Source organism: Pectinophora gossypiella, chromosome 19, assembly GCF_024362695.1.
Source record: "Pectinophora gossypiella chromosome 19, ilPecGoss1.1, whole genome shotgun sequence".
Taxonomy (NCBI): domain Eukaryota; kingdom Metazoa; phylum Arthropoda; class Insecta; order Lepidoptera; family Gelechiidae; genus Pectinophora; species Pectinophora gossypiella.
In genome coordinates this window covers 1,741,767-1,766,218 of record NC_065422.1, presented here as the reverse complement: position 1 = coordinate 1,766,218, position 24,452 = coordinate 1,741,767, and the positions used below count along the sequence as shown (strand labels likewise).

At 38.8% G+C, this 24,452-nt stretch overlaps 1 protein-coding gene across 1 annotated transcript in view; it reads left to right on the top strand.

Moving 5' to 3' along the window:
• Positions 1–21,103, top strand: part of LOC126375549 (uncharacterized) — a 32,895-nt gene extending 11,792 nt beyond the window's left edge. Inside the window, exons 3-8 of the mRNA XM_050022528.1 lie at positions 5,460–5,602; positions 14,752–14,917; positions 15,309–15,439; positions 16,118–16,255; positions 16,729–16,906; positions 20,377–21,103. Coding sequence (XP_049878485.1) covers positions 5,460–5,602; positions 14,752–14,917; positions 15,309–15,439; positions 16,118–16,255; positions 16,729–16,906; positions 20,377–20,517 — 897 coding nt within the window. The 3' untranslated portion in view covers positions 20,518–21,103. The remainder of the gene's footprint in view (positions 1–5,459; positions 5,603–14,751; positions 14,918–15,308; positions 15,440–16,117; positions 16,256–16,728; positions 16,907–20,376) is intronic.
• Positions 21,104–24,452: the final 3,349 nt, after the last annotated feature.

The window sequence follows — 24,452 nt, the reverse complement described above, 5'->3', positions numbered from 1 at the left end:
ATCGTTCTTGCTGGGAAGTGGCGGAACTGAATGTGGTGTATTAGGATCGTAGTAAGTGGGACTCTGTGGTCTGCGCCATCTTTGTTAAATTGTGTAATGTCACAATTGAGTGCATACGTCGCCAACAAACTGCACTGCAGTTTGGCGACATATTTAGCTTTAAGTAACTTTTTGTACAAATTTTTTACTTTGAATAAAAAAAGAAAGCCACATCAAAGCAATTCACCTAAAAATGCAATATTGGTATTTGACATTTGCATTGCGCAGTTACTTTTAGATGCGCAAATGTCAAATTGCAATATTGATTTTTTTTATGAATTGCTCTGATTTGACTTTTTTAACCCTCCAGTTTTTTTAGATGACTGTGACTTTTTAAGTCCCCAGTTCTCAATTTGAATTAACTACTAAATAATAATCTCTTAAATTAATGAATGGGGTTTGGATTTTAAAAGAACATTCGGTACAAGCTATGATGGCCGTTTTGACGTAAAACATACACAGCTATTTCCCACCGGGGTAATCAGAGACTATGGAATTCCATTTGCTTCGATCCTGACACACTTCTCTTGCTTCCTCCACATTTAGCAGTCGTTTCATACAAGCACAACGGTTCAGAGTAGATCGCACTGGATCTTTTCTAAGGACATCTCTAATTCAAAAATGTTACATTGACCTTCAACAAGTTTATCCATGATAATTACGTTGAATAAATGATTCTGATTCTGATTTAGTCAATGTACGTCCTTCTAGGTCTTCCTTTGCCAGCCCTACCACCAACCTTCGCTTGACGTAATACAGTACAGAAATTCGCTTCGTCAGTATAAATATCTATGAATATAAAGTACAGCTATTTGTTCCTTTAACGCAGTTATTAATTAATACTATACTTGATGAGCGAGCCGCTTTTATAAAAGACACCACCACCATCGTTGACCAGTCCATACACTCAATTATTTGTATTTCTCGTGTATGTTGTCTTTTTGTTTTTTTATTTTTTATTATGTGTTTAATTGTAATTTATGTGTTACTCCATGTTTTATATTATATATTTGTTATTTATTTTATATTTGTTACTGTGGTGTCCCTTTATAATAAACGTTTCTTTCTTTCTTCTTTCTTTCTAGTTTGGCTTTTCGGTTCACGTGGACTTCATACAACCTTTCGTCCCCTTATTTATCATTTCAGGGGGTGAATTTCCAAAAACCCCTTTTTAGTGCTCGTTTACTTCATTTAAGGAACCCAACAACAGGTTTATCCTAACCCTATCCTATTCTATCATATCGGGTTATCCTTCATCTAAGGTTGCCTAGCAGAAATGACTTAGGGGACATCTCGTCCCAGTCTTAAACTAGGCCCAGGGGCGAGTTTGCCCATTTCTAATTTGATAATGGGTAACTGGGCCCACTATGATTCAGTTGTTGGGACGATTACACCATTGATTATTTTCTAGGGGTTTCTTGTTGCTGTTTAGCAATAAGGCCGCCTATTGTGCTTATGTTTTTATTCGTATGTTTATGTCCTTTGTATATGTTGATGTGCAATAAAGTATTATTGATTGATTCTTCACGCTGTACCAACGTACAGTGGGCAGGCAGCCGGAGTCCATTTCTTCTTTTATGTATTTTTTTCCACCACCTTTATATCCCCTTAAATGGCGATTGTCGGGATAAAATGCATCCTATGTTCTTGCCTGGGTCTTAGGCTATCTCTAATACTAAATTTAATTTAGATCGGCTTAGCCGTTTAAGCGTGAAAAGGTAGCAGTAAGCAGACAGACAGAGTTACAATCGAATTATGATATTAGTAAGGCGTAACCGGCGTTCGTGTATGAAGCGATTGATGAATGTGGAGAAGCAAGAGAAGTGTGTCAGGATTTTTAGATCGTACTAAACCTTTTCTAAGGTCATCTCCAATTTGGTCAATGTAAGTCCTTCTAGGTCTTCCTCTGCCAGTCCTATCATCAACTGTGAAGTGTGTCAGGATCGAAGCAAATGGAATTCTATAGTCTCAGCTTACCCCGGTGGGTAATATGCGTGAGTTTAAGTATGTATGTATGTATATAAGTAAAGATTCTTCATTGGTAATGACTTTAGGAGGTTAAAGAGGCCACAACAAAGAAGCAATTTACCTAAAAAAGCAATAGTGCTATTTGACATTTGCGCATATAAAAGTAAGTGCGCAATGCAAACAAACGTCAAATAGCAATATTGCTTTTTGTAGATGAATTGTATCGATGTGGCCTTTTGAACCCCTTTGCATTTTGTAAGCGCCTGATAGCGTGCTCAGTCCAAAGGTCCGAATATTATCTACCAATATACGTAGTTTGAAGTTTTGATATTTTAATCCATAATAAGCTATTGTATTATAAGCCGAGTTGGAAATTATGACGATAATTTCACTTTTTGATAAAATATTTGATAATTAGGCGCCCTGACAACATAATTAAGTGAGATACTTTTTTCGAAACTTTTATGAGAATATAAAATGGCGAAGTCATCAATAGACGGTTCACTCATTATTACGTAATTCGTAATTAAAATAATAATATTATCTACAATGTAGTCTGAAGTGTTGAACCCTTGATCCGCATAAATCCACAAAGAGCTACTGTTTTATAAACTGGGTTCGAAATGACCAGGATAATGGGAGGTTTTTCATACGGTTTATCATTATCCAATTTAGAGACTATGTATCAAAAGTAACTGCAAATAGTTTCTTGATTATTTGTAGTTCTGCCCACCCCTTCGGGGAATACGGGCGTGAGTTTATGTATATATGTGGGGTTTTCTTTTTAGAATAAAAAGAAAATAGTTCTCAAGAACTCGTTAGATGGTGCTTATCAACTACGTTACTGGGCCATTGCCAAGATGCCAAAGATAGAAAAAAAAACTTTCATTTAATTTAGGAAATAAATAAATGAGATAAAGACTTCTCTTTTTATTTTCATTCTCTCGGGACATTCTAATAAGATTCTGTTTTATTTCTTCCATTTCAAAACAAAATCAGTGTGACATGTACGTTTCATTTTATGATATCAAAATAAAAAACACAAGTAATATAACGTTCCGTTCCATGCAGTACCCTACCAAGTTCAGCGCCATCTATCCAGCAACTAGGATAAAAATTAAAAAAAAGAGAATCCCTCAATGCACCTGTTGATTAAATATTTGATAAACACGCATTGATAATGTAATCAAATTTTAATTATATACTTTTTTCGAAACGTCACTGTTTTTATGAGAATACAAAATGGCGGCATCAATAAACGATATACTCGTTATTACGTAATTCTTAATTAAAATTCATATTAAATGGATAATTTGATTGATTTTTAATGATCTTTCTTAGACTGTAGACTGACCTGTTTAAATATTAGCATTTTATAATTTATTTGTCATATTATACCCTATTAACACCATTGAATTGAATCAATTCCATGATTAATTTATTTATGTTATTTGTTTATTTATAGTTATTTATGTAGGCAATGGCCCCGATTCCTGCAAACACATCATAATTTTATTTCAAGTTATACCCGTCATTTTCTTATCCGCCGAAAAGGGAAGGGACGAATGATTGATAACTGTTAATTTTAAAATGAATAAATAATCCGCCCAAATAAAACAGGCGTCTCGCTCATATGCAACCCATTTGACGTGTGTTGTCAACTCAATTCTGCCGGGTTATTGTCCAATATAACAATTTGGAAGGGTCATTTTTTAATTTCTGCATAAAATTGACGTGTGTTCCATAAATTTTATGCCTGACGATTACCCGTCCCTTTCTTTTTCAGCGGATAAGAAAATGACAGGTATAACTTAAAATAAAATTAGATGATGTCTACAGGAATCAGGACCAATTAAATCCAAACATAACACGTAACGTATGCTCACGACTATATTCCTGATTGGGCTAGTCAGAAGTTAGTGTTGTCTAGATATCGATAAATAGTCTGGATATATTATCCATAGTATCAATAGTCCTATCGATATTATCAATGATTTTCAAAGTCAATTATTGATTCGCGAGCTTTCTGTTACGCCAACGTGGTCGATCGATAATAGATCTTGTCTAGACCGTTTACCCTTCTGATGGCTCGACAAGATCTAATACATAGGTCACCTCAGCAATGAAATATTACTCATAAAAAAGGAAAGTACATTAGAAGGAAGAAAGTGACTTTGGGAAAGAAAGTCACATTGACTTTCGTCTGTCTGTTAACCGGCAGGTTATCTATCATCGATCTATTGTTGCCGAACTATCGATAACCTTGAAAGTTGAAAATCATCTAGATAGGATGTCGATATCTTAGATCAATACTGTCGATTCTATCTAACTATATCCACAACCCGGACACTTCATATGAAAAACCTCGTTTTACACAGACACTACACATTGACGTTACTGTGCACGTGCATCTGTGTGTGTGATATCTGACGCTCATACCATTGAAGGCTAAAGTATGACCGAGGGGGTGAGGTAAACCTAACTCAGCCGCTGGTGGGGAGCGGAGAGTTGCCGTTCTATACGTAGTATTATTCCTTATTCTATGCTATAGCTTCTCAATCAACATTGTTGGTTTTTTTTCAACTATCGATAATGGTCTGTCGATAGCCTACAGTTTAACAGAACAACGGTCTCCTTGCAGTCGAGGGCGTTGGGCTTAAGATCTGGACATCACAAAAAATCACTTTTGTGGTCCCTAGTTTGATAGGGACAACACACGCTGATCACCTGATTGTTCGAAAGCAAAATGATCTGTAATATAAAGAAGGAAAACTTATCAATAGTAATTTATATATAATTACTATTTCCATTACGTTATCGAATGCCTAATCGTGTATAGTATATCCAAATAGACAAGGTTATTGTGCATACAATCGAACATTATTTTCTTTCATAAGTATCCATTTATTATCTTAATATTTATCAAAGTCCAAATTCAAAGTCGAACGAACACTACGAACTATAAACTCATGCATAGTCGGTAGGTATTTACGGTATTTACAAACATTAAGTATCAGAGTGTGTTAGCTTTTGATAGATATGGCATTGTTTCAAAAGATGCATGTAATTAGGTTACAAAAGCTATAATTCGTGAAAGTATTTATTTGAGGGGGGTGAGGTAAACCTAGCTCAGCCGCTGGCGGGGAGCGGGAGTTTTATACGTAGTATTATTCCTTATTCTCTGTTATAACTTTTATAACTTATTTGGGATAATACATCCGTCTAAATAAAAATACTTTTTTCTCCAAAGGAACGAACTGTCAGAACTGTCAGAATTTTTATTTTTCTAAGTGAATGACATATTTGATAGAGTAAAAAGTTTGAGCTATCAAAAAGATTAATTAATATTTAAAATTCTTGGAAGCGAAGCCATACTTATAACATTGTTTGTAAGTTTCTTTTTGTAACTACGTTGCCTAATTTTGGTGAACTAATTACTGATTTTGTTCCAGAGATCCTTCCGGCCGCTGTTGTCATGCGCCCCCGTAGCGATGATGGGTTTCGACCGCGGCGCCCACAGCCAGGACATCACCAAGAATATCCAGTATATCAGCAACGACAAACTAAAGCTCACTGCCGACCCTAAGACCATGAAGTGAGTACTTGCCTCCAACCCATGACACATCCCAGACACCCTCCATACAAAACTTTTCAGAACACCAATGAGAGTAACTATAGTAACATAATAATAATACATAATAATACCTCCGCCCGCACCAATTCGTATCGAGCGCCAACCTCAACCCCTCTGGGTCTTACTTTAGTATTAAATGGCAGTAAACCGTTAAGGACTAAGGGAGAGAGCGCGCGGATTGTCTCGCTTGCACTTACGCTTTAGGCAGCACACGTTAAGAATGAGATTTTTGTATGGAGCGTCCGGGGTTTACACCAACATAATTTTAAGTTTAAGCTCCTCTGCAGGACTGGGAGTAAAGAAAAAACATAGAATGCGTTCAGCTGCCTATCTTCCCGTGCATGTCGTAAAAGGCGACAAAGGGACAGCGTCCTGTCGAACATGATGGATCATCTGTAAGAGCGATAGGCTGATCCCCTATCATCATACGGTTTATCATTATCCACCTTAGGACTATGTATCAAAAGTGGCTGCAAATAGTTTCTTGATTATTTGTAGCTCTGCCCACCCCTTGGGGGAATACGGGCGTGAGTTTATGTATGTGTGTAATTTTAAGTTATTTTGACAGAACTAAAACTAACTGTATATTTTTCTTGCCCTTATTTTAATGGAAGGACTGCACTAGTTTGAGAGTTGTGAAACTAAATATTAATAATAAAGTTATACCAGCCGGAATAGGCAACATTGGTGCTAATTCCTGTAAATACCATCTAATTTTATTTTAAGTTGTATCTGTCATTTTCTTATCCTCCGAAAAGGAAAGGGACGGGGTCGATTACCCGTCCCTTTCCTTTTCGGAGGATAAGAAAATGACATAAAATTTATGGAATACACGTCAATTTTAAGCACAAATCTAAAACAACCGTCTAAAAATTTTACATCAGTCAATAACCCGACACAGTTAAGTAGACAGTACGTCAAACGGATTGCATACCAGCGACGTACCTTTTTGATTCGCCCGGGTTATTCATTTACTGATTCTTCCTAAAATTAAGAGCTGTGAATCATCCGTCCCTTTCCTTTTCGACGGATATGAAAATGACGGATATAACTTAAAATAAAATTAGGCGGTGTCTGCAGGAATCGGGGCCATTACGTATACATCAAAGTTACACACACTCAAAGATTAAGAACTTGTACAAGCTGTACAACGCCATTTATTTTTCTTTTGGTGAACGTAGCCTGGAAAGTTCTTCATTGTACTACGAATCACGAACGAATAACGTGTAAAATGTTAGTTGACTGAACTGTAGTAGTGTACAAAAAGTGCTGGAAAAAATGAGAGAGCAAAAAGTCGTGACTTGGGCAGATGTAGTGAAAAATCGCCTGTCGATATTACTCTTGTGCAGTACTTATGGCTACCAGTACGTTATAACTAAAAAAAAAATTGTATATTTTCAGACAACTTAAGTCCATAATTAAAACACATAATAACGGGTTCTTACCGCGTTTAAATGGGGATATGAGACTCCCGATATTTCGACACTGTTGCAACTTAAGTCCATAGAGTGTTAGTAACAATACCCTTAAAACTATGTTAGCAATTATCGTTATACTAGGTAGGCAAGAAACATACAATGGAAGCCTCACCGAGTTTTAGTGACATGTAGTTGGATGAACCTACAGAGCAGAGTCCCATCTATCCCCAAACATCCTTAGGACACTATTCCCGCTCCCCCGAACTCGATATAATAATGACGCAACCTTTTTACGCATAATTGCATAAAAAGTTAGACGGTAGTTATAAGTACGACGAAAAATTCCACTTGATATTAACTCGGAATTGTGAGCTGAATCATCCCCCTCAGTTCTTTTTGACGTGAATTACCGCATTAACTACTTGACGGCACAAATGGGGAGCGCGAACCTAATAATAATACTACACGAACCGGGGATAGTCTTTGGGTGCACTCCCATAGTGCATACAGGGATAATCGCCGGTTGGTGTCACACCACATTTAGATTAAACTGTCTTAAGGGGCCTCTACGTGTTGGCTTCGGCCCCACGCACGCCTTCCAAAAGTCCGGGACTCCATAGTCCCGAGATATGGAAATGACAAACATAATAATATACATACATAAACTGCCTATATACGTCCCACTGCTGGGCACAGGCCTCCCCTCAATCAACCGGAGGGGGTATGGAGCATACTCCACCACGCTGCTCCACTGCGGGTTGGTGGAGGTGTTTTTTACGGCTAATAGCCGGGACCAACGGCTTAACGTGCCCTCCGAAGCACGGAATCATCTTACTTTTTCGGACAATCAGGTGATTCAAGCCTGAAAAGTCCTTACCAAACAAAGGACAGTCTCACAAAGTGATTTCGACAATGTCCCCATAGGGAATTGAACCCGGACCTCCAGATCGTGAGCCTAACGCTCTAACCACTAGACCACGGAGGCTGTCAAATAATAATAATAAAGTTTATTTTGGTAAAACCTACGACACACATATACATTTACAACATTAAAATATACACATTAAATTAATATACCTCGGCTCAGGGCACCGTCTAAGAGGATTAAATATTAATTAAAAAAGAATCATCGACTCTCGTGGGTCGATAGCGCTAAGCGCTGTGTGAGGGAAAACGCCGACCACGCCGGCAGGGTCGGTCGGGGCCCTGACGTCCCTGAAGTTTGTCGCGAGCTGAACAATCTTCAGCAGAGGATCTATTTATTTAGGATTAGTTTTTGGGAATCGAACCTGCGACCACACAGTGAGAATCAAGCGTTCTTCCAACTGGGCTCATATTGCGTCTCAGTAAGGCTACAAAATGTGCTGGCGATCTAAATTGCATACAACAGCGGTTCAAGGGCATTTGTTACTGTCGGCAACGAACACGACGCTCACGATAGTTAAGATCGCACGCCACTGCATGCGATAACACCGTGACATTGTTTCAAATGTATAACAAACACAATATGTATATGTCGTGGCCAGATCATAGAATTGATCATTTCATGATGTGCTCGAGTAGATCGTATTGAACCTTTTCTAAGGACATCTCCAATTTGGTCATCGTAAGTCCTTCTCGGTCTTCCTCTGCCAGCCCTACCACCGGCGTGCGTGTATGAAGCGATTGATGAATGTGGAGGAAGCAAGAGAAGTGTGTCAGGATCGAAGCAAATGGAATTCTATAGTCTCTGCTTACCCCGGTGGGAAATAGGCGTGAGTTTATGTATGTATGATGTGCTCGATCGTTTCATGAAATGGTCATATATCATGAAATAGAATATCATTCGTTGGCCACATCATGATGTAGTTTGGCCAGATCAATGAACACAAAACGTTTAACGATATGAGCAACTAAATGCATGATTACTTCATGATATGGCCAAACGTTGGCAGTCATATCGTAAAATTAGTAACATTATCCACCGATAGTGGCGCTGGTGTCGATTATATTTAAAACTTGATTGATATTATAATCGATGAATCAATGTAATTGTACAATTTTCCATATCGAATAGGTACTTATATAATTTTGAACCTAAGAAATGAATCGACTACTTCTTCCCATTTTTATTACACCGCATAGCACGGACACCGCCAACATTAACGATATGGCGAAACATTGATTGATATATCATTAAACGTTAACAGATAAGGTTAACTAAAGTTGGCCATTTCATGAAAAATTACCCTTTTATGAAATGGTCGAACACATCATGAAATGATCAATTATACGATCTGGCCACGACATACAAATACGTATACATTGGTGCTAATTCGTGTAGACACAACCTAATTTTATTTTAAGTTATACTTACATCGAAACGGAAAGGGTAATCGACAGATATAAAATTTATGGAACACACGTCAAAAAAATCAGAAATCAGATAAACATACATACATACATACATAAACTCACGCCCGTAATCCCTAATGGGGTGGGCAGAGCCACAAGTAATCAAAAACAACTTGCAGCCACTGTTGATACGAAGTCCAAAGATTGATATGATGAACCTTATGGTGATAAGGGATCAGCCTATCGCCCATAACATTAGTCTATCATGTTAGAGGACACAATCCCTGTGTCGGTTTTTACGACATGCCCGGGAAGAGAAGCAGCTGAACGTGTTCTATGTTTTTATTTGCTCCCAGAACAGCATAGAAGAAAATCAGAAAAACAGCAGAAATCTAAAACAACCCTCTAAAAATTTTACATCGGCTAATAACCAGACAGAATAAAGTTGACAGCACACGTCAAACGGGTTGCATACCAGCGAGATACCAGGGACATGACAGTGTATAGAGTCTATATTCGCAATAACTCGTCTATCGCTTGTAGTCGGTTGAATGCTTTAAATGCTCGGTCTTATTGATACTTCCCCTATTATGCCTGTTTACTTTAACTTTAGGTATGTGGTCAGATGTATTGACATTGGCCCCTATTCCTGCAGACACCTAATTTTATTTTAAGTTATACCTGTCATTTTCTTATCCGCTGAAAAAGAAAGGAACGTAATCTACAGGCATAAAAATTATGGAACACACATTTTAGGCAGAAAATTGAAAAACCCTTCAAAATTTTATATTGGCCAATAACCCGACAGAATTAACTTGACAGCACACGTGAGACAGTCGTGATATATAAAAAAAAGAATATTGACTCAAAACATACATTCAAACTTTTTAAAAAATACAGAAAACATGTTGGTACGTATAACAACAAAATGCCCTGCCTCTTATACTAGGTAAGAACCTGTATCATAAGAGTCAGTGTAAGAGATGCCTATTTCATAGCGATAACGAAGGTGAATGTGAAATCATCTTGGGATTTCGCATCAAACCGCACGGCTGCATGATATTTTCTGATTATTGACTATCCACTGCATTAGGAATCATGGACGCATTTATGCATGTATCTACGTACAAGAGCCAAATGCATTCAACCACTTCCTAACTTTGTCTACTTGTCTTTTTGTTGTTAACAATGTTTTTGTGGTCAGATGAATTACTGCACTGAAATAGATAACGCTTTGGCATGAGATCACCTCGGTTAGAGCTGCAATGCGCTTGCGCATAGACACACCGGTCACACGAATCACAATAACCGTGTGTCTATCAGTAAACTAACTAATCGACCATCATGCAAGAAGATCCCTCCTTATCGCAGGAAAGCTACAAACCTTAGTATAATCGGCTATTTATTAAAAAATACTTTTGTACAAAAAGTAATGATAAAATTGTAGACTGTCACATAAAATATACATTGTCGGTAAAGTGGCTATGGAATTTGAGAAGCAGTAGAGCTGTCGTAGTTATCTGTTTGCAGGAGTAGTAGTATAAGAGAGTGGGGTTGAACCGGCGACAGCGGTTCTCATACATTTTATTTAAGATCTTTCGTACCACTCTAGAGCACCTCCGAATAGTAGTGGGCAGTATTACGGGTCACTGCCCACTCAACAAACACCTATTTAACTTAGGGATAACGGACAGCCCACTTTGCAGAGGCTGTCTGGACGCAGAAGAAACTGCCCATGTAATCCTGGAATGCACGGGAGTGTCAGCACAACGGGTAAAAATCCTCAAAGGAATGGGGTCGCTCCGCGAATCCTGTGAAAACCCTAGGAGGCTTCTGAGCTTCTGGAAGGAGATAGGTTGGCTTACGTAGTCAACAATTACACGCATAATGGGCCATCTTAGAGTCTAAATGCGGAAAACAGAGCCCACTAACATAAACATAAACCACTCTAGAGCGAATAAATTTTATTTAATTTCATACAAAATGCGCGTTAGGGCCTTTCCATCCTCTGTCTTCTATTCCTTGATGCGTACGCGCCGTTTCGAACCGATTCACTTTAGACCTATGCCAACCCTTCACCTACATAACCTACTTTATCAATAAGTAGGTATAATTACAATGTATAGAACCAATGATGTGGCGTTTCCGGGAATGTTTCCTAAGGGTAATTCCTGTTGTAGAAAGTTTAATAGTATGGACATTTTGGGAAAATCCCCTGCAGTAAGAACGCGCATAAGTTACGTAAAAAGAACTTTGTTATCTAGCCTTTAGGCAGATAGGATCAGAGTATAAAAAACTAACAATATGAAAAAAAAAAACGGCTAAAATGGATTTTACAACAGGAAAATTCCCAATTTGGGAACATTCCCGGAAACGGCATATCTTTGTATCAGAACACACTGACGCTTAACACTCGCATAATTTAGATAAACAATACGCACACAATAACATCCCTGCTGGTATTATAATGTTTACATGATATCTCTTAAACTATAGCAGTATGTTGAAATATGGAAATAGATGCATTGATGTGTTAACTTACGACCGATCATAGTTTATAATACAATTCATCATCATCAATTTAAGAGCCACGCTCTTGTCGGTGCAGCATTTCTGTAAAATACTCTCCATGCTACTTTTTTAGGGAAAAATAGGGCAGTGGTTTCCCTCTTGCCTTCCGCCCCGCAGTACTCTGTCTGACGCGAATGGGATGGCGCCCAGAGTAGTCTATTACAAAGCCATACTAGGACTCCTGTCCTCTGCCTCTGAATAGTACTGACAGTTAATGCTGCCCTCTGTCAGGTTCCAGGTTACAGTCCCTGTGACATGCCCCTTCCGTCCTGCATTGCCGTACCGATGGCTCCCATCTCCGCCTCTGCAGCCGTTGAGGTCTTCACCCGTATCCCTGGGCAAGGGTTCTACGTTATACCCCGTAGGTCTGGGTCCCTATTCGAACTCAGCCACCATCTTACTCCGGCCTACTGAAGTAAGAGGCGCCCACCCCCGCGGCAAGGACGCGCCGAACAGGAATTGCCCCAGTGGAGGGCAGAGAAGATGACTCTGTCCCCCCTGGGGCCGGGTTAATGGTCTTGTATGGAACCAAGACCAAGGGCGATAATACAATTAACAAATGTTAAATCAACTTTTTGCCTTTCCTAATGTATTTTTAGTTTCCTATCTTGAAAACTGCGAAAAGTCCCATACAAAATTTCATCCCCTCTTTGAAGGGGTTGGGGGCAGGAAGCAAAAAAAAATGACACAAATAGTCCGCTGTTATGCTATCCATTTGACGTGCTGTCTATTTAACTCTGTCGGGTTATTGGCCGATGTAAAATTTTTAGGCGGTTGTTTTAGATTTCAATTTTAGAAATTTTATCCCCGTCCCTTTCTTTTTCAGCGGATAAATAAATGACAGGTATAACTTAAAATAAAATTAGATAGCGTCTGCGGAATTAGCACCATCGTCTGCGTTTGGTGTACGGAAGCCTTTAAACATTTGTAGATCAATGACCCTATTATAATAATTACCATATAGTAACAGACCTACTCCGTATCTTGGAATTAGCAAGTAAAATTGAGATTAAGTAGGGTCAGAATTAAGACACAAGTTACAATTGCTTAGTTTTATTTCGTTATTTGAAGCAGGCAATAAATTTGCATTTATTAGCCTATTCTATTTACATTATTTGGAATTGATCGAGGCTTTTCTTTAGATAAAAAACATTAAGACGATGACAATTCTAAAGAGATACTTTCCAGGATACGCTTCTCAAAATAATATAGATGGCGCTGTACAGATTTTCCTTCATTTAATCTTCTAATTTCGTGAATAACAGACATATGCATTTTTATCTTTGTTTTTGAGTATAAATGACGACCCTTATTATTACACCCGTGCACAATAACATCTTCCACCCGATTATAATTTTGATTAAAATAAAGAGGAGCAATATTATTATTGGAGCTAGATTAAGTTGTTTATTGCTTGTTACTAACCACTATGGAACATGTCCGAAATAAACTCTTTTTTTTTTATAGATAGCAAGCAACATCATTCTACACATAATGGTGCTAATTCCTGTAAATACCATCTAATTTTATTTTAAGTTATATCTGTCATTTTCTTATCCGCCGAAAAGGAAAGGGACGGGTAATTGACAAGCATAAAATTTATGGAACACACGTCAATTTTAAGCACAAATCTAAACCAACCGTCTAAAAATTTTACATCAGTCAATAACCCGACACATTCATTTACTCATTCTTCCTAAAATTAAGAGCTGTGAATCATCCGTCCCTTTCCTTTTCGACGGATATGAAAATGACGGATATAACTTAAAATAAAATTAGGCGGTGTTTGCAGGAATCGGGGCCAATGTGATCCAAATATCAAGCGACAATTAGTTTTATAATGCTTCCGCCATTACATTGTGATGAGAAAATAGGTAATTAATTATCACTTTAAAGCTGTACAAAGCCATCACATATTGTTTTTGGTGATCATAGCCTGGAAAGTCCTTCATTGAAATGAAGTTACCTATTGAATACCTATAGATACTTTCAACTATTTGACTTTTTACGAAAATTACCAATTTTATTACTTTCTTCGTCAAATCAAATGGAAAGACAAAATGGATCGAAGCAAATGGGATTGCATAGTGTCTGCTTACCGCGGTGGGAGATAGTCATGGTTTTATGTATGTATGTAATTACTTTCTCGACGTGCGTGAATATTTCCGTTGGGGTCCATTGGGGTTGGGGTGGGAAAAATGGCTGGTATTGAATGTGTTCCTCTAGTTATTAAATAACTTGTAATGTACCCTCATTGAATTAAAAGATGTGTTGCTGTTGCAGTTTCTTGTCAGTTCTTCTCCTCAGCCATAACACCTTGCGAAATGACGTATTTAAATGCAAAAATGTTACATTGACCTTCAACAAGTTTATCCATGATAATTACGTTGAATAAATGATTCTGATTTCTGTAGGCAGAGAGTGTCCTTTGGTAAGGACTTTTCAGGCCTGAATCACCTGATTGTCCGAAAAAGTAAGATGATTCCGTGCTTCGGAGGGCACGTTAAGCCGTTGGTCCCGGCTATTAGCCGTAAAAACACCTCCACCAACCCGCAGTGGAGCAGCGTGGTGGAGTATGCTCCATACCCTCTCCGGTTGATTGAGGGGAGGCCTGTGCCCAGCAGTAGGACGTATATAGGCTGTTTATGTATGTATGTATGTAGGAAGAGACCACGGATTCCACTTACTGTGATCCTGACACAACACATTGGATTCTTCCATTCTCAACCATCGTGCGTGTATCATTCCTCTTTAAAGTGACTAAAAGAATCTATATCTCCTTCACAGACTGGACAAGAATCCGAACAAACCCCTGTGCATCATGATCAACTGGCTGCTGGCTCGGCAGAAGCACGTGATGAAGTATGCTACGCTGTACCTGGAGCAGGGCTTCGACGTTCTGTCCGTCTCTTGCACTCCATGGCAGCTCATGTGGCCGCTCAAGGGGACACAGGTATGATAAAGTTTGTCCATTTCGGTCATTCTGTGAAGTGGTCATTCTGCGAAGTGGTCATTCTGCGAATTGGTCATTCTGCGAATTGGTCATTCTGTGAAGTGGTCATTCTGCGAATTGGTCATTACGCGAAATGTTCATTTTGAGCATTAACCATTTTGCAAAATGGTCATTTTGCGAAATTGTCATTTTGAGAATTGGTCATTTTGCGAATTGGTCATTTTGCGAAAGGTACATCCTTCGTTGAATGGATTTTGTTGAGATTAAACAAGAATCCGAAAAAGCCTATGTGATCTACACGTAGCATTATCATTTTATGCTTGCGCTCCATAGGGAAGTGAGTTGATGTATACCTGTCTTTTAACAATGCTTTCTGTTCTGGCTTCCGCAGTTGGTTGCAGCGGATCTGATCAAATTCATGTCTGAGAACGAGACTGAGCAGCCGCTCGTGGTGCACGGGTTCTCAGTTGCCGGCTACATCTGGGGCGAGCTGTGTGTGCACGTCATGAAGGATGCTCAGCGGTGAGTCGCATTTCAGGGTACTCCGACAGAAACTAGTGCCTTTAAGTGAAATATTTTTAAACGGATGCCTATATCCCTGAAGTGAGGAAGGGGAAGACCAAGAAGAGCTTACATGGAACAAGTTAAAAAAGGCGAACGCCATCTCTTATAAGGAAGTCAAGGAATTGGCCTTAGATAGTCAAGAGTAGAGAATGCTGCATCGCCAAGAGCGTGGGTCTTAAATTAATGATGATGATGTTATTGTATTGACAACTAGAAATTCTGGTTGCGCACAAAAGGATTTTGCTAAGAGTCTGTTAAGTTAACTCTCTCTCTCTCTCCTTGGCATTTATTATTCCCATCTGATGGTGGGGTTTGCCTTCTTCGTCTTTCTCTTCCACTTCGCTCTATCGGACGTGTCGTTTTCGGAGATATTGTACGGTAAGTTAACGTCTAATAATATTATGAAAACCCAGCTTACCCAGCCCAATTACAGGTTAGGTCACTACCTCGAACAAGTGTCTTCTCTTCTCCATAAACTCGGACATGAGGGTTTCCTCACGATGTTTTCCTTCACAGCTAAGTACGTGATAATATTTGAGATCTAAACATGAATCCGAAAACGATGATGAGTGGTGATTGCACGTGTTAGATGTAAAAATCTGCATGGATATTTAAATACTCCGCTATTGATTTCAGGTACCAGCCGTGCCTGGACCGCGTGGTGGCTCAAGTCTGGGACTCGGCAGCAGACATCTCCGAGATCACCGTGGGGGTACCAGCTGCTGTCTTCCCCAAGAACAAGATCATGCAGAAAACTCTCAAGACTTATATGGAGTAATATACCTATTTATTTCAGACTATAATGGCCCCGATTCCTGCAGACACCTCCTAATTTTATTTTAAGTTATACCCGTCATTTTCTTATCCGCCGAAAAGGAAAGGGACGGATCAACAAGTTCATTTTAAAATGAATGAATAACCCGTGCGAATAAAATAGGCGTCTCCCTGGTATGCAATCCGTTTGACATGCTGCCTACTTAATCCTGTCGGGTTATTGACCGATGTAAATTTTTTAGACGGTGGTTTATATTTCTGCTTAAAATTAACGTGTATTCCATAAATTTTATGCCTGTCGATTACCCGTCCCTTTCTTTTTCAACGGATGAGAAAATGACAGGTATAACTTAAAATAAAATTAGATGGCGTCTGCAGGAATTAGCAGCAATATTTACGAGAATTTCCTAGGCGATTATATTTTTTCCTTTCCTCATGTTCATTGTTTCATTCGTATGTGTAATAAATTCCAGATACCACATGAAAACGTTCCATGACGCGGCGACGAGCCACTACATCAGGTCGTCTCAGCTGTTCCACACGAACCTGTGCCGGGCCCCCGCGTTGTTCCTGCTCTCTAAGACGGACCCCGTCGGCGCGGAGAAGAGCAACCGCAGCGTGCACGACAGCTGGGTCGAGATGGGCATCAAGGTAACATACTCTTATATAATAATAATAATCTTTTATTGAAAATCATCATCAGTCCATTAACGTCCCCACTGCTGGGGCACGGGCCTTCCCTATGGATGGATAGGGAAACCACCACGCGGGCCCAGTGCGGATTGGTGGTTATTAACGACTGCTAATGCAACCGGGACCAACGGTTTAACGTGCCTTCCGAAGCACGGATGAGCTCGAGATGAAAACTTTTTTTTTTGTGGTCACCCATCCTATGACCGGCCTTTGCGAAAGTTGCTTAACTTCAACAATCGCAGACCGAGCGCGTTGACCGCGACGCCACCGAGCTCCTCTTTTATTGAACATAGACTTTACTCTAGATATGCGGCAGTCCCTGCACTAAGCTCAGATTGTGTCGCAGAGGCCAGACTACGATTTCCTATGTTAGGATTTACAAAATGGACACACGGACATAATACAGAGCACTATGAAAAATTATAACTATAACAAAAGACACAATAATTAAATATAATAAAAATATTTAAAATTAACAAAAATAAAACTTCTAGGTATCGAGTAATATGTGTGCGTGTATGTGTGAGTGTGTATGATATCTAACTTCGTCACATGTGTGCTATGTAACTTTGGGGAGCCATGGTAGCCCAGTTGCAGCTTGCCTCTAACTTTGAGGTCGCAGACTCGAATTTTTTTTCGAATTCATATTTGGATCATAAATGATTATCACGTGCTCAGCGGCGAAGGAAAACATCTTGAGGAAACCCACATTCCCGAGAAATGCTGTATGGGGTTGGTTGGAAGGTCAGACAGGCAGATGCTTCTGTAAAAAAACCGGACCTGTCAAATCTTCAGGTTAGGTTAGCGGACTCTGTGATAAGGGCTTTTCGGCGGGAAACGGGAACGGGACAGTTGCTTTCTTCGTTGAATAATCTAAATAATTAATACGAAGTGGTGTTTTGTGGTTAATGATCGCATTAAGTTAGTCAGAAGACATTCGCGAGTGTTATTATATTGGAGTATTCAATGAACAAAGTGTATCTGCCTATTTTCGCTTCGTGCCGGGAAGCCGCTTCATAACTCAAAAGTTTATGCGGACTTTTGAGTTAATTCGTTTGGGGTTCGGAGTAGGAGTCTACTCCGAGGGTGGGGGCTTAGGTTTCATCATCATCACCTTTCATCATTTCATTAATCATCAAGAAAAAAAAAATACGTCAGACATGGTTGTATGGGCATAGTTCCCTTTGCCTTACCCTTCGGGGAAAAACAAAACAAAAAAAAAGGACTCTGTGATAAACGGGATAATTCTAGGGAGATGATGATGATATCTAACTTTGTCATAATCACGTTGTGTTCACGATCCATATGTTGTGAGTAGAGAGCGACGATACAATGGTCAGAATCGCGTCACGCCATTCAAAAAAAAAAAAAAAAAATTCAAAAATATTTATTTTTCAAAATTGGCTTACAAAGTTAGCGCTTTTTGAACGTCAAACATAATTAAATTACATATTATGTAACTAGCTGTAAAACTACTACCACATCGGAATCTGTAACGCTGAGGGAAAGACGTGGCCAGAAAACCTCCCAGCACAGGGCCCTAGTCCTACTGTTTCATGTTTTCCTTTCTTTTCTTTTAATCCAGTTTGTATTACATAATTTATAGACTTATTACAATGGTATTCCATGCGAACTTCATTACCGCGTTTCAGGACCGATAAGCGCCATCTGTGTTGTATGGGCGGAACTAACTCCTTTATTAGTTGGGTCTATATTCTTGGGCTAATATTCTTTTCAATTAAAACACATAATGGCCCCGATTCCTGCAGACACCGCCTAATTTTATTTTAGGTTATATCCGTCATTTTCGTATCCGTCGAAAAGGAAAGGGACGGATGATTCACAGCTCTTAATTTTAGGAAGAATGAGTAAATTAATGTGTCGGGTTATTGACTGACGTAAAATTTTTAGACGGTTGGTTTAGATTTGTGCTTAAAATTGACGTGTGTTCCATAAATTTTATGCTTGTCGATTACCCGTCCCTTTCCTTTTCGGCGGATAAGAAAATGACAGATATACTAACTTAAAATAAAATTAGATGGTATTTACAGGAATTAGCACCATTATGTAACTAGCTGTAAAACTACTACCACATCGGAATCTGTAACGCTGTGGGAAAGACGTGGCCAGAAAACCTCCCAGCACAGGGCCCTAGTCCTACTGTGTCATGGTTTCCTTTCTTTTCTTTTAATCCAGTTTGTATTACATAATTTATAGACTTATTACAATGGTATTCCATGCGAACTTCATTACCGCGTTTCAGGACCGATAAGCGCCATCTGTGTTGTATGGGCGGGACTAACTCCTTTATTAGTTGGGTCTATATTCTTGGGCTAATATTCTTTTCAATTAAAACACATAATGGCCCCGATTCCTGCAGACACCGCCTAATTTTATTTTAGGTTATATCCGTCATTTTCGTATCCGTCGAAAAGGAAAGGGACGGATGATTCACAGCTCTTAATTTTAGGAAGAATGAGTAAATTAATGTGTCGGGTTATTGACTGACGTAAAATTTTTAGACGGTTGGTTTAGATTTGTGCTTAAAATTGACGTGTGTTCCATAAATTTTATGCTTGTCGATTACCCGTCCCTTTCCTTTTCGGCGGATAAGAAAAGGACAGATATAACTTAAAATAAAATTAGATGGTATTTACAGGAATTAGCACCATTAAGTTCTTATAGTGTTTAAATCAGGGATATGTGTCATCCCGTGATCATGGCACTTGCAACTGTAGAAATATCGGGAGCCTCATATCATGGATTTAAACTATGATGGATTTTATGGTGATATAGATATATTTTCTAGTAAGGTAAATGCCTTTGTCAATGCTGTAAAATAATAGTAGCTAAAATGATTAAAGCATGTAATAGATATATAATGAATGCTTAGATATAGATGGATTGTTTACAGATTTTTCTTTTTGTACCTATTAATTTAATTCTTGGGCCTAACAGGATAACTTAATATAATTTACAGACTAGTTCACCGCAGTTTGCAACGGAATATAATATATGTTAGATACTTCGGTGGAAACTGTTTTGGCTTAATTATAAGTTTATATCTTTATCTATTGTGTAAGCTGTTTGTTTCCTTACATAACATAACATAAACAGCTTATATACGTCCCACTGCTGGGCACAGGCCTCCCCTCAATCAACCGGAGGGGGTATGGAGCATACTCCACCACGCTTCCTATTCTTATTATTCTTCCTTAATTGTTTCCTTAATAAAGAAAATAAAAAAAATAATCTCTGATTTAAACGCGGTAAGAACCCGTTATTATGTGTTTTAATAGTAACCCTGACACCAGGGTTGATGAGGTTGGTACTCCACCTCACAACCCACACGATAGAAGAAGAAGATGTGTTTTAATTATGATAATAACCGCGTAAACTTAAAATAATATTCTTTTTGTTTTTTCCAGTGCACCTGGAAGTGCTGGGACAAGTCTCCCCACGTGCAGCACTACATCCACCACCCCAAGGAGTACCTGACCGCGCTGTACGCGCACCTCGACGCCAACGGGCTCGTCAGCCAGCCCGAGAAGATGCGCATGCGGTTATAGGATACAAAGGAACACGGGTGACCAGGGAAATACTTAGAATGATCAAGAATATTCAAGAATAATTGACAAATAATCATCTCCCAAGCGTCATCCTGTTTCACAAGACCCGTTTACCCTAAAATTAAGAACATTTAAGGATAATTAAGATATCTACATCTCTTAAGCGTTATCTGGTTATCACAGGGTCACCTTACCAAACAAGATTCATAAAGAAAATTCTAGAAAATTTTAGAAAAACTTAGAATGGACGTTTAAAATAAAATGTCAAATGAACTTTATTCACACAAAACCAATATTAACCTATGTGACGTTACAATAATTACATGGCCTAAAGTTTTTTGTAACCAGGCCAACAAAAAAAAAATACATCCGGCTTTTAATAGATTAGAGTGAAATATCTCTCGTCTCTTTCGCGCTAGGCTATGTACTATATATCTGTCCTGCTCTCAATCTACGAGGAGCAAACGGATACGCAGTTTTAAAACGGTTTACAACAAAAGTCTATGACCGTGATTAAAATGTAAGTTGTGATTTTAATTAATATATAAAAGGTCGAGTTTGTCGACTATTGTACGCTCATTCTTTCTTTCGACTTGATATCAAAGGGAATCAATGACATGAATTAGTAAAACGATGTCGGAACGATGGACGAGTTATACTTTTTTTAAGTACCTATCAATGAAGTTACTTGGACATAAGGTCATTTACACCTATTTGTATATTATTGTATAAGTTACCTTCCTCACAGGGCGATGCAATACGATTCGTGACGAAAAACAATTGAGGATCATATAATAAAGAATAGTACTAGGTATAGAACGGTAACTCCGCCCGCGCCAATTCGTATCGGGCGCTCTCTGCGATGCCCACCTCACCCCCTCTGGGTCTTAATTTAGTCTAAGGCTCTAGGCGGACCGCATTTCAACTGCAATCCGACTGCCAAATTGCTGTTCCGATGCAGTTTGAATGCAGTTGACACGACTGCAATAGAACTGCAAACCAAACGGGCAGTCCGATTGCAGTTCAATTTCAGTCGGCGTGCAGTCGTGCTGCACAGCCTAAATGGCCGTAAGCCAGGAAGAAGGGCGAGCGCGAGCGGACAGTTTGTCTCGCTCGCACGTATGCGTAGACACACTGTAACAATAAGATTTTTGTACGGACAGTCCGGTGTAGATGACAGTCGGAATCTCAAAACGGCTATGAAATTTTACGATATAACGAATTATGAGTATTATGACGTCATCAAAAAACTGTCAAAGGTATTCTTTTTTTACACGTAGGACAACTACAACGTAACTTTAATCACAGATCGGACACTCCATACAAAAATCTCGTTCTTACCGTGTGCCGTTTTATCCCGCTCTCCCTTATGGCTTACGGCTTAAATAGACTAAAGCCCGTCCTATCGGGGGTGAGGTAAGTCAAGCGCGCTCCACACTCGTATTAGTGCGAGGCGGGGAGTGTCCCTTCGTAGTACTATTTGTTTATTAACATAAGCTTTCGTAGTAGTTTGTTTAATTGGGGTAGACAGAAGTGCATCCATCGCAAGATGAACTACGTACCCTTACCTCACCGAGCTTTTTGTTAGACCAATGTGACAGGTGGTGAACAGTATCGCCGTCTTGGTCGAGCCAACTGTGTTAGTGAAAACTACACTTAAGATAATAAGTCACTGGTGCAAGATTAGTACCGAGTGTCAACCGTGCGACAATCGACTTGTTTATTCTATGCCCTAAAGTCGCAGATCAATGCAGTATCGAATTGCTTTATGAGGAAGGTCCCTAAGTATTTAGTTAATTGGGATAGCACCCTTATAAAATGTTCGCGAGCACCTTTCTTCAAAAAACGATTTACGTATACATTTATAAGTAGAATGTAGAAAAAAGTAGATACAAAAAATGGAGGGTTTATTGAGGATTGTTGTTAAGATATCGATATTAAAATTTAGTATGGAAAACTTGCGTATTGTTAACGTATCTAGTTTGAGTGTATGGGAAACGAACTAATAGCATCCCAAACATTTATTTGAATTTGATTATCTCAAATCCTCTCTTACACGGTGCCCTGAGCCGAGGTTCGCGCCCAACTGGACAATGGACATCTTCAGGCCAGTTGTCTTAAATTTTGTACCGGGTGAGAGCTCTCAGCGCTCCCTATTTGTCCGGCCAAGTAATGTATCCGAGGCAAATGTACATGAATGAATCGAAAGTTTTTTATACAAGACTCCGCCTACTTTTCAAAGGGGTTATGGAGCATACTTCACTACGCCACTTCATATGGTGTTGGTTCACAAAACTATTTTATATATTCCTTACTTAAGAAATGTTTATCATAAGGACAACTATAGTGCCTTCAATCACCGTCAAATTCTGCAAATCTGTGTTTTTTTTCTGATATAAAACTATCACTAAATAAAAAACAAACTTATAATAATTGGCAAGACTGTTTAACAAAATTTAGTATTAGATTAAAATAAATTTAATAGAAAAAGTTTAATAGAAACATGACAAAAATATTCATTAACCGTGTTTATGGGATTTTTTATCGTAATTGTATAAGTTTTTATAATGGCAACATTGATCGCTTTACTAGTGTTGCCATATTCTACTTGTGAAATTGAAAAAAAAAATTGTTATTCAAAATGGTATTTTATGTCAATGTTTTATTTTAACTACCATGTAATGAGGATAAAAAACTAGAAGCTCAAATGTAGGCGGCAACACTGTTGAGTGTTCCTAAATTTTGACAGTTCTCTATACTGTCCAGCTAAAATATGGAGTAATGTGGCGTGTATCCCGTCTGAAGGATGAGTTACGAAGAAACACAGTCACTTGGAAAAAGCCAGTTTTGATTGAAAATAAGTGTTTCTAAGGCCCGTATTAATATAGATCGATCTCAAACGTCATCTTAAGTGCGTCTCAGCTGAGATTGACTTGAGACGTGAGCAACGTCTTAAGTCTGTCGCTAATTAATAGACATGACTTAAGCTCAACTCAGCTGAGATTGATCTCAAGTAGCAGCTGGAGACGAACTCATGTTTCTTTTTTATTTCTCGGCCTAGTTACCAAAATGTCAAGTCCAAGTTTTCTTCTTTCCAATGTTTAGGGAATAAAAATAACACTATGATTTTTGCAGTTGAACGCTACGCAAAACATATTGTATGTTTGTTTACTCAAATAGTATGGGGAACTGTCAAAATAAAAAAAAAAACAAAACAAAAAAAATTCAATTCAAAATTTAAGAACACTCAACAGTAGCGACACCTGATGGGAGAAATAGGCGGTTTTTATCCTCATTGAAGAAGTTACTTCTGATTCATTACTTATAAATGTTTTGTATTTACCTATTTACGTAATACATAGTTGTGTTAGTCAGGGCAGTTTCCTTTTGTAAGCCTTTTTATTAGATAAAACTGCACTCAATTGCTATGTATTAGGTATGTATATTGATAAATAAAATATGTAAAAATGTTATGTCTATTTTATTTAATATACTCGCTTATTTAGTACCTATTAAATTGAGTCATAGAATAAGGAATATTACTACGTATAGAACGGCAACTCTCCGCTCCCCACCAGCGGTTGAGCTAGGTTTACCTCACCCCCTCGGTCTTACTTTAGTCTTCGATCGTCGCGCACACAGATGCGCGTGTACGATAACGGCAATGTGTAGTGTCTGTGTTAAACGACGTGTTATGTATGAAGTGTCCGGTGTATGGTGAAGCTCACGCTTGTGATCCTTTAAGGCATAGACAGACACTTCACGCCGATCTTCTTCTTAGAGCTTGTCCAGAAAGGGCGAATTTGCCGCGATTCTCTCGCGCGTTTTACGCGCGACCGTTGCGTCCACAAGGTACGTGCCAACGCGCGAGTATTTGGGAAAATTTTGGCGCTCCATTGCCCTCGATACGTGCACTCGCTCTAAAGTTCGCGCGT